The 11,957-nt window shown below is 40.3% G+C and overlaps 1 protein-coding gene across 1 annotated transcript; it reads left to right on the forward strand.

The window, feature by feature from the left end:
• The first annotated feature begins 815 nt into the window (after positions 1–815).
• On the forward strand, positions 816–2,101 carry LOC131263330 (putative defense protein 3). Its single transcript, XM_058265517.1, has 2 exons — positions 816–1,258; positions 2,035–2,101. The coding sequence occupies exons 1-2, from the start codon at positions 816–818 to the stop codon at positions 2,099–2,101; spliced, it is 510 nt and encodes a 169-aa protein (XP_058121500.1).
• The last annotated feature ends 9,856 nt before the right edge of the window (positions 2,102–11,957 follow it).

Genomic DNA, 11,957 nt, shown 5'->3' on the forward strand with positions numbered 1-11,957 from the left:
AAAAATACTCTAATAAATAAAATATTGAAATCGTTTATAACCTAGTACTCGTGCTAAGATTCCACAATACGTGAGTACATCTTCCATGTTAAGATGGAGAAAAAAGAATAAATTGCTTGCGCTAGAGTTCGTGCTACGATTGTCTGCTATTTAAGTGGATACATAATATGCAAACCATTTAAACTGCTGATGGATCCATGTTAGCAGTATTTATGAAACAAATCGTAATTTCAATAATTTCTGAGAAGGAAAGCTCGTTGACACTGCGAACGATTTATCCTCGAAAATCTAACTTGTCCTCTAGAAAAAAAACCTTCACGAAAAGGCTCAATGAGATCAAAAACACCCAGGGCTGACTTCAACCAACAGTTCGGTTGAAGGTTGCTCTCGAAATGCGTGATCTTCACGCACAACGTGCAGTATAGCTGCACGTAACCGTTGCGGCTCGACTGAGCCAACGATTGGGGTCGCAGGGGTCTCTAATGGTCCATTCACCGATGGGTGGCAAAGAAATGAGCTCAATTTTCACAAGTTCATTCACCAATTCGAGTGCCAGCTTGCCAGTTTTCTTAGATGAAAACATAATTGCTTGTCCCCACCTTGGCGGCGGCTGGAAAGCTCGGACTTAAGCCTCCCTCCGTTTTATTTCGATGATTTAGGCTGATCGTTCGAGAAGGGAGTTTGTGGTATAAATGCAGCACCTTTGAATTCTTTGGCCGTTTAGTCGATGGTTGTCTCTTGTGAAGTTTGCATCTATAGATCTTTCTATTCAAAACCTTTAATAATATAGTAAAGGTTTTTACTACGTTCATATAATGCTGTTTCGTGGAAAGAGTTTTTGTGCACTGGTAACATTTGTTACCTACTGGCTTGTGCTTATTTCGGAAACGGAGAGCTTTCCCGATGGTGCCCCGGCGGATACCTGTGTGAAAAGTCGTACCAACCAGCCAAATCACGGTGCGGCCCGTAGTCAAAATTTAGCCACGTTGCCATATCAATTGACTGCAAGCGGCAGCCAGTACGGTCCCGGTACTCAGATACAGGTTACGATACATGGCCATCAGGATGTTTTCCGTGGATTCTTTCTGCAAGCTCGTGATGGCCAGACTAATGAATGGATCGGTTCGTGGTACGAGACCCCGAACACGAAGACTATCCCGGAGTGTTCCTCGGTGACACACGCAGACAATCGGGACAAGGAACAGGCCACCTTTGTCTGGCAGGCTCCAAAGGATCGTCAGGGTCAGGTATACTTTACGTAAGTATTGACCATGCCACGCCCCATCTGTGTCTAATGATGTTTGTCATTGTGTTAATCTATAAGGGTATAATTGAACACCATTGAAGATCGCTGACCATTCAACAAAACTTACAGATTGAGAAAGTGGTCACATTAGAGCAACTGCCTGAGTTGATACAAGAGTTTTAAATGCGACAAATGTCGACAAGGTATTAGTAGGTCAGTCCGGGTCAAATGAAAACCTGTTCAACGTCAATCTTCATACGAACCGGTTTGGCTTGAGGCGTGAGGCAAAGGTTGTTATACTTCGTCAACTTGCACTTTTAAACCGTCCCGAAGCAAACAAACGATCACAGATCCAAGCACTTGGCCATGTAGTATTTTTGGAAGTCGATTTCACAATAATTTTGTCACACAGAGATTCGCTGTGGGTATTTTTATGTTCCATAACAGCCGACATGTTAAACGGTCATTGGCACGTAGGATCGGTATGAATTTTTATGAACGAATGTGAACATAAACTGGTTTCTCCAATAGACCATAAATCATTGCACGGCGTTGACCTGATTAAGATACGTTTTTTGCAGCATTTCTGCCCACTTCAAAGACCTAGATTTGATCCAGCACTTTTTTTATTCCCGTTGTGTCTTTTAGCAAATACGTGCGACGCTTTGGTTCGCAAAAGGTGTTTAGGCTTATGCCTTGCTCGTATAATTTGAGTTGTTGAAGTAAATTCAATTTAAAATAACATTTGGACACATACATTTTAATGCTTTTGATTCTTCCCTTTTCAGTGGCACGGTTGTGAAGAACTATGGCACATTTTGGTCCAGTATTGTAGCTTCTGCACCAGGAGCTTAATGTCGATGTTTGTAGACTGCAAATCGCCCCACGCGATCATTCTACTGTTTGTACTTGTAAATAAAAACCGTAAAGCCATTCGCCATTGTTACGTTCAAATTTACAACATTCTCGATAATATCACATCATCGGAAAATAATTATAGTTAATTAATAATGTTACTTTTGCATTACTTGAAAAATTACAAATTTACTAAATTATTAATAAGTTACACACATAACAGAATAAATAAAATTATTTAAGAGATAACTCTTTTCTACTGGCCAGTTCATTTAGCAATGCATTATATGCATTTACGAATTGGATTTTTGATATTAAAGTAAAAGATAACAATCGTCATGTTTTTGTTTGTATTGTTAGCTGCTGGGTCAAAACAATATATCGAAAGTAAAGTTAAAAGAAAGCATTGATGTATCCAATTTATTCCATTCGGTTCTATCGGGGAAGAAAAATTCCAAAATGTGAAAGAGGTTCCATTCACACGATGTTAGGGTAAACAAATTTGAATCTTGAAATATCTTCATTGATAAACTTAAATTTGAACGTTGAGCAAAAACAAAATTATTTCGTTCGTTCTAAATTCAACACCGCGTTGATTTTCGAAACATTAGTTATACGATCCTTTTGTCATCACCGTTTCTAAATCTGGAAAGTACTCTTCTAATTTTCAAAGGAAACCAAAACGTATAGCTTTACAAATGATATTTTTAATTCAATGTAAATGAAAGGAAAGACCATATGGGGTCAATATGACCGTTAGCATGCGCCATACCTCTTTGAAACGCGAGATCCTTGACCGCATCTAAACACAGGAGACACAAGGTGCCCTGAGTGACGACCCTTCAGGAAGCTAACAAGTTTATACCGTTGTAAAAAAAATCGAAGCTTCCAGCATGGACACATTATAGGATGCGTTTCGATTTGTTTCGATTCCCGCACAATTTCGCACCTTCGGTAGACATGTGCACCGACCCACGATGAGTGCCACAGTCGGCCCTATTGGTTTTCCGAATGTTTGTTGACCAGGGGCGCGTGCGCAGCCCCCCCGATCGTGTGTCATCGCTCGACTGTTACGGCGCTGCAGTATTTTAACTCCGATGGTATCGGGAAACGGCGCTTCAGGCTGCCCGTTAGTGGAATTGTTCAATCAGTTGTGCTTACTGTGTCCTTCGTTCATGTAGTCAACCAAGCCGATCGACCGGAGTAGGTACGTGCTGCATGTAAAAGGCTGTAGCTTATACGAACATTTCCATTATCCTATTGTGAAGTGTAGTGCGGCAACAACATTGTGTATATAGGTGTATGCGTGTGTGTGTGTGTGTGTGTGTTTAGAAGTGTGACTGTACGAGCGCATGTAAAATCGCTTGCCAGGACAAATGTCCGAGAAGAAATTGACCCAGTCGGCGACCAAACAATTTCCACACAGTTGAGTCAGCTTCGGGAGCTTCGGGACGGTTCCCAAGGGTTGAAATGGAGCGTGTTGCATCATAGACCGTGGTGCACAGATGAAGTGAGACGGCATGAGGTAGCCTTTGGAACAATCCTCGCGGTTCGTAAGCTTCCATCCGACCGGGAGTTAGTCAGTCCGGTGGACGTAGTCAACGTGAGGTGGTCGAGTTTGGATTACTGCGGCTAGCAAAGGAGAAGCGAAAGATAAAGGATAAACGAAGCCGCAGCATGCCCGAGAATGCCTCCAATTGGGATTGTGTGTAACGTGCAATGACCCAGCGGTCGATGTGACGGAAACCAACCAACCATCATTGGTAAGCGAACATGCATGCTCACCACGAAGGCGAGCAACAAAAAACCCATAGCGGCCAGAACGCCGAATGGTGGGCTCGATGCCGCTATTCTGCGGTAGTGTTTGAATCCTGCGGATGTTTAACTTTTCGATGTGTGTTTCGCTACACGCCTCCAGCTACACGAGCTCCACAATAAAGCGTGTGCACGAGGCACTGTGTGATGTGTGATAGCGTTCGGTCACGGAGCCTACGACGAGGGCTCTAAAAGTGTTGTGATGGGTTGTAAAATACAGTGGATGAGCAATCTAACGAGTATCCAAAAACCCGGGCAGAAAAACTATTCCCGAACAAATTTTACATCTTGAATAATATAGATTATTATTCTATCTTCTTCCATTTTAAACTTGTATTGTGTTTTGAATAGTGTAAAAAAGTGTTTCATAGATTTTTTATACAGCACTTACAAACCGTTTTTTGTGTTTCAATTATTAGCGAGGCAGTATGGTACTTATTTTATTAGTTTGGAACTATTTCTAGTTCAGCAAAATTAAAACAAACTGTTTGTTGTGAAATAACTGAATTTTTCAACGGTTTTATGGCAAAAACGGGTTCGTTCATTCCTCACAAATTCCACGTATGAAACATATGTATTACAAACCGGAAGAAGATGGAAATGCAACAAAAAAACATTGTTCCTTTTTCCTCCATTATTTGCCTGTGCTTTTTAAACTGCGTTTTGCAGTTTAGCCCCTTCATTACTGCTATTACTTGATGCGGCGCTACTCGTGTATGTATGCTTGTGTTCTTTCCGGCACCGATACAGGCACAGATTCACTGTGATGTGACTGCTAGTTTTTCCGCTTAGTTTTCCGACGTTTTCTACCTTACTTTTCTAAAGCTCCTTCACTGTAAGTTTCGACCTCTGCGTTCAGCATTTTTACATGGTGTGCGTTCCCGTCGCGTACCTTCCATGAGTGTATTTAGTGGTTCCGGTGGTAGTAGTGACAGGACATCGGCGTCAGCATAGAGCGGGATGTTATTGCAACCAGGCGTCTCCATTTAGACAGCCGTCGACTAGAGATACAACAAAGGAAAGGGTACACCATAAAAAGCACAAAAACGGACAAAGGTAAATCAAGTTGTTAAAAATTGCTCAATTTTTTCAAATACATTTTTAGTTGACAGCCTATGTTGTATTCTATTTGCGAAATTGTCGGTAGGCTTTGTTTGTTAAATCTTTATATATTTTTTTAAATATTTCTCGTGCAACAAAAATGGTCACATTGAAATGTTATAAACGCTGGAGCCCTTGAGTATGTGCGTGTATATCATGATAATATCTCATCCATTCATGATACTTGTCGGTTGGCTTTCACCAACAAAGATCGTAGTCCACCAAGTAGGCCACATAGTATGTCCGTGGTTCTTGTTTCAATCATGCGACCCAGTTTAACAATCGCGTTGCGTTGGATTTTGGCTATAGAAACCATCGTATAAACAAAGAAAATCACCCACCCCAAAGCGTTTTCGGTAGCTTAGGAAAGTAAATGTCGTGTACTGCGTAGTACAAATACCGTTAAATAGATACTCAATCACATAACAGATTTACGAGTGGATCAATCGCAATTCGCAAATATTGAGGTGTTTTACCAAATCAGAATAAAGAACTTTCCTTGTTTTTAACCTAAGCAGAAATGCAACAAACAAGTGTGAGGATTATTTTCAACCTGCTTGCCCATGCCCGAGGATTTTGGTGTGCCGTTCGAGTCGTCCAGCCATTATATCCCCTGCGAAGTGCCTTTAACTGTGTGCCATCACGCACTTTATCTAGCGCATATTGCCCATGCATTGCAATAAATGGTTGTATCTAAAATATATCTCATCAAATTCCGTAATCTAAGACTTTCTGGACCCATGCATTGATTTTGAGAAATCAATGTTTTGAATACAAATTGCACACATGGGATTAGATGTGATGTATACGCAACGATGAATGTATCCTCGTTATCATCCTTCTGGGCGTCGTTTCAAATCCCAAGCACTTGTTATCTTATCCCAGGAAAACTGTCGAAACAGAACCACATCGTTGTTCATTGGTATCCATTAAAGAATCCTTTAGGGTGCAATTGGAACGTTGGTTGATTGTGACACAAGGCACATGTTGAATATTGCTCGACACCACTGAACTATGCTACGGTTATTGCCGATGCTGAAAAACTACGGATGGTTTCAGATGGATAGTATTACAGAAATTATTTTTTTAAATTGCAAAGTTCCAACCACCTTTTATTTTTCCCACTTATAAAACGATAAGAACACAGATCGAGTTGCCTAATGTGTTATAGAACTTTGTTGATGAAATTTGAAAAGTGATAGCATTATGATGTTATGCCTGTAAATAAAATAAAAAAAGACAAACTCTTTTGTGCGTCACGTCAGGTTTTGCATTAGAATCGAGAACAATCCATCCGCATGGGTGCATATTTTCTTTAGCCCTCGAAGTGCACGCAAGTGTAGGAGCAAAAATCGAATAGAATGCGATGTAGTGCAAACCGGAATGCGCCACCGTATAAATCATTCGATGGCAGCACAGTCTCTAGCTGAAGAAAAGCAACCACAGCATCGAATTTGGCATGGAAATCCGCAAATCGGCGAGCCTACGGGTACGTAATGCAGAAGTTTTACTTTTGCGGACACATCCGCTCAGCAGCGTTCGCGAATAATTACAAGCCAACAACAGATTCTCGAAAACAACTGTAATGAGAAAGTTCATTAGGATCAATGAATCGCTTGCTCACTATAACGGTCAAGCTTGATTGCAATATTGTAGTAGAGCTTTCCACAAGATGCTCGAATTTGTATGATATCTAGCGAGTAGCGCCTAAAAAGTGATTCAATTTTTCCTACCGAAAGGAAAACCAATCGATTGGCCGGAAGGAAATTTTTCCATAGGCTGGCGCATGAAATACGCCCCGGCACAAGAAGAAGCAGTTCTGGCACGAACCCTAAGGACTGAAGCCGGAATTCCCTCGATTCAGTTGGCACATGGTTGCACATGGTTATTTAATCGATAGCTTTGTGCTGGCGATGGTGATATGGGGCCTTGCCGGATTGCGGGTTTCCTAGATGCGATGCAAACGTCAAAGCTATTGGCAAAGTTGCACTATAAGGCAACGAAGGTTTTTTGTCTGTTAGCCTCTGACATTGTATGTATTTATACCCATTCCAGTTTCCCATTATCCAGTATCTGTGCGTCGTACTTAAAAAAAATGCTTGTTGGAATAAAATCAACAAAAGGAGACAACCATAAATTAACCTTGTTTAACTTGTGATAAATAGTGGAAAACCATACATAATCACCATCAATCATAAAAAAGCCAATAAATATTGCCCTTCAATTTTCCCGCGGAAAAGCTGAAGAAAAAACTCTGCCCGCCCGTTAAGGGCTTACGGGACTTTTTCCCTATGTGTACGTGGATAGTCAGTTCTCTCGTACAGAGGATTCGGTTGGGATTCGAACCCACGCCGTCGAGGCGGTGAGCCCCGGCGCTCATGGGTCGATTTTTCTAATCAGCGCTACCGCTCGGCTGTCGCGGACCCTCCTATCTACCACTACGACCTGCACTATCTTCCTTAAAAATGGAATAAAACAACAATGTCAAAAGTTTGATCATAATGTTTTCTCTAAAAGCAATTCCAGATACAATTGGTGCGTTTGGTGATTTCTTTTTTAGGAGATTTTAATCTTCAATATTTTGAATCTTTGAAGATGAGATAAGCGCGTGAAATGCCAATAAGTAAGATATCGTATAGTGTTTTATTGATGCTTATAGTTATTATTAACAGTTTGCCCAAGAGTTAGCCTTTAATATTTGTATTTAGAACATTTTGTAATAGAAATAAGACAAATATGCAGCCTTTCAAATACAAATGATATGACGAGTGATTTTAAACCATATAACGGAGAAAAACTGTTTAGGATGTTAGAGACATTAAATGACAGGCATTTATAAAAAAAATTGTTACTTTATTCATAATTTTAAAAATACCCAATATTTTTTCGTTCTCTCTTTTTTCACAATAATTGCAGTACAAGAAAAGTAACTCAAAATCTATTGTACTGTCTTTGTGTCGTCTCGACTTACTCAAGCGTCTTAAAAAAATCACAACCGTCGGCATATGATTTAATGCCATGGCGTGCCAAAACAAGCTCACGACATTGCCCCAATTATCCCACGACCAACGAGATGGGTTATTGTATCCGTAGAAGGACCGGCAGGATTGAGGAACTTGTAACTTGGTTGCGCGGTACAACAAGCCCCAATGGTTCATTTCCGAACCACATGGTTTAGCGTATGTGGGTTGGTTTTAAAATGGTGCCGCATAAATTGTGACTGCATGCCCAACAACGTCACGGATTTAATGCTACCCCACCATGAGTATCCACTTTTAAGAAGGATTGTGCATGCCTTTTTGTGGATCGGCAACCACAACAAATGCAATCCTTTGTCTTCCTGCAACCACAGTCGTAGCGTTGGCTGAACCTTCTTTGTGCATAATTTTTCGGTGCTTTCAAGGATGTATACGATTAATGTAAGTAATAAAACCTCAACTTTTCGGCATACGGTTTGATTAAACATAACGAAACATCCTCGGCCTTAACCAAAGACTAATAAAACAAAAGGCTATGAGCAATCAATACCACGTGGTTATGCGACGTTTGGAAATTATCAAAATACATACGGCTTTGCATTAAAAAAGCGACAAATACCGGACAAGTCACAAAATCAACGAGATCAGTGTGGTTTACGTCAGAGAAAGTGAAAATTATTCCACCCTTGGGGAATTAATCTACAAGAAAGCGTACCGACGAGGGTTAGAAACAGCTATTTGGGTATCCAACAGATTGAAGAAGAGAGAAAAAAGGGATAAAATTCATGAACGACCGATAGCGGAGCCCATTTTTGTACAATTCATTTCCCTGGAGTACGGATGTTTTTTTCCGTTTCCGTGCACGCCATCCCATCCTACGCCATGTTCATACACATTCGGCTCAGTGTTCACCGGCTCCGAGTGCTCGGGTGATGATTTATGGCGGTTTGAGGCTAGGGTAGAAATTAATTTTTCATAGCCCACCGGAGATGTGACAAAAGTTTGCAACTATCGACATGGCCGTCCTGGTTAGATGTGTTCGGGCGACGAAAGATCTTTCTCCGTATGCTAATGCTAATGTTTTCCGATACAGCCGCTAGTGACACTGTCCCCGGGTAGTAGATACGGTGGCTAATGGGAAACCATAGTCAGATTAAATGGTTTTGCTGCTAGGAATCGCTGAACTTTTTTCTGTAATTAATTTATGTTCCTATGGAATTAACTCCAGCACCGAAATTATACGTAGCCTTCGTATGAATTTGTTTTCGTTTGCACAGATTTTAAACCTATTCCAATGAGTATGTCCGGATCATTTATTGAGTCGAATTTTGTACAATTTTTGTATAGTATACTAAAAGGTTAATTTTAATATAATTGTCTTTCGTTACTAGATGGCCGTTGAACCGTTGTTGGAAAATATATGTGCTCGTGGTATCCCACGATCTATAATATACCGTCTTTCGGTCAAAGTAACTATCTTCGGAGAGAACGGGATGTTGTTGTACCAATTGGAATAAAAATTATGTATATCATATCAGTGTTGGTCTTACTATAATAGGGTAACGTGCCAATATTGGTGCACTTAGTAATGTAATTAACAATATGATGTAATTTATAAGTGTTAAGAACACATTATTTTACATATTTGTACCAATTGTGATCGAAACACAACTTTTTTTCTGGAAAATATCTATATTTACCGTAAAACATTAAAAATAGACGAAAAAAGCCTTTATTTCTTCCGAGTTGGTTGCTCCTATAATGGTGGTATAGTTCCTATAGTTGTGGTATCGTGTTCCTATAATGGTGGTAGTACTTGGAAATGACTGAATATATTTTGACTGTGACTTACTTTTGAAGCAAATTTAAAACAGAATGGCCAAAATACTCATAGGCCAATGCATTGTCTTGGTCATATACCAATGCATTGGCCTCATAGACCTCTCACAAACCAATGCATTTTGCAGCGATTTATAGCCTTAAGGAAATCATGGCATACCTGATAAATTCTTCAGAAATCCAGCATATTAGTACAACCTGTTCGGAAAATATTAATTTTGAAGCCTTAATTTATTACGGAATGAGAAGGTTTATCTTTTGAACACTCCGCAGAATATCAAAGAACATTTCATAGAAGAATAAATATATCAATTGTATTTATTTCGCAGTAACGCTGGAATTTTGTTCCACTACAACCACTATTGGTATTAGCATCACTATAGGACCACTTACCCTATACGTCTACTCCGATAGAAGTCCGCGATTCATTATCTAAAGAAAGTTGTTAAAACAAAGCTAATTGCAACGTCGCAGTATTGAAGAATAGCACATACAAGTTTTAAAAAATCACTTTTCAGACTTATAATTAAAAAAGAATCATTTAAATCAACAATTTCATAAGCAATTTGAAAACTCTAATTCAATTTGCTAATCTCACCTTAGCCACTGACCTTTGCATGGTATTTGGCAGGTCGAAATCATTCGCGGAATATTATGACTGTGTCGCGTGAGGAGAGTTTAAAAATATACTTAAAAATCCACCCACCTTTACGGCCTATCGGTTTGATTCTGTCTTCAGAACAGCTCTAAGAACGGTGGTAATGAAAATGAAAATGGTCTTTGCTAAACAAAAGCTTTCTCTAAGGAAACGACGCCATACGCGAGTTGGGCATATTGCGGAGGACGCTTGACAGGGAACGAATGAAAAGCGTTTTATTTGTTTGCTTTTCATTAATACCAAATGCTACCCATTCGCCATCGACGACAACGACAGTGTGGTATGAGTGCAGCTGAGCAGTACGCCTCGATTCGTTGGTTTACCCTACAAATTTTTGCCCGAGTTTTAGCACGTGATAGCACAGACCCAAAAACGCGCGGTAAAGGTGTCAGCGTAGTGACAGCTTTCTTTGGAAGTGATATGATGCTACACGGTGAGAAAAGACGAGAGAGGGTAAGGTTGTAAAACTACTTTCCTGTTTTAATTGTAGCCCTGAATGCGGCAGTGTGATCAGTACAATTGATCAAGGACAATTCGCAATATGAGCCAAGTGTCTAACTAGTCTGCAACGACAAATTGCACGTTCCATTGTTGTGCCACTCATGCTTTCACATGAACGATTCTTTACGATACGAAGACATACGGGAAACCGTATGTTTTCCTTTGAGCCTAGGAATCTTAGACTCGACATATGTCGTTCACCAAACTCTAGCAGAACATGCAGGTATTATTTTTTACTTATTTATTTGATAAGGCACGGTGCCATCAAATATTTCAAGAGTAGCATAAAAACAAACATCATATAACGCCACACTAAGGGGACTGAAACTACGGAAAAAATAATCAGACTAGTAAGAAAGACCATGATCAACGTTACATACTTGTTAGTTTCGCTGCTTTACTAATGTACTGCAACTAACCGATTAGTTGTTCTATTAATGCCGTACACTTGGATTATCTTAGCTCAGGCCAAAGTGATGGCCGGCCAACACCTTCTATTACAGTCTGAGAAAAATGCACCGTTCTCGATACGGATCAAGGCAGTCGAAGCTGGGTACTCCCAGGATATACTTGTCACCAAGGCATATAAGCCTAAGGAGCAAGGGTATTGTTCAAATCTGACGAAAACTTCTTAGCCGTATCTGAGAGGAAGAAGCACAGAAAGAGTTTCGACAGGAAGAGACGATGAAAAAGCTGCTGCAAAGACTAGCTCTATGATAGACGACAATCTCACTGTAGTGAAAAGAACTAAACTCGTCTGATTCTGGTGGGCTGGTCATGCGGTCATGACACTAGACGACGCAGCCCATCAAGTCATCTTAGATTGTTCAGAGCCGTATAATAATAAGCCAATATTGGCCGGGATAAGGAATCGAACCCGTTTTTCATACGACCGGGCGCGGTTTCGGAAGGAGTTTCTCCAGGTCTAGGTCAGCTAAGCGGTTAAAGCTACGTCTAAGTAACT

The sequence above is a fragment of the Anopheles coustani genome, chromosome 3 (genome assembly GCF_943734705.1).
Source record: "Anopheles coustani chromosome 3, idAnoCousDA_361_x.2, whole genome shotgun sequence".
Classification (NCBI taxonomy): domain Eukaryota; kingdom Metazoa; phylum Arthropoda; class Insecta; order Diptera; family Culicidae; genus Anopheles; species Anopheles coustani.

Bases quoted from the DNA above. Each gene is read 5' to 3' on its own strand.
- LOC131263330 (XM_058265517.1), top strand. From the start codon at position 816: ATGCTGTTTCGTGGAAAGAGTTTTTGTGCACTGGTAACATTTGTTACC. The intron at 1,259-2,034 runs GTAAGTATTGAC...TTCCCTTTTCAG, and splicing joins CAGGGTCAGGTATACTTTAC to TGGCACGGTTGTGAAGAACT.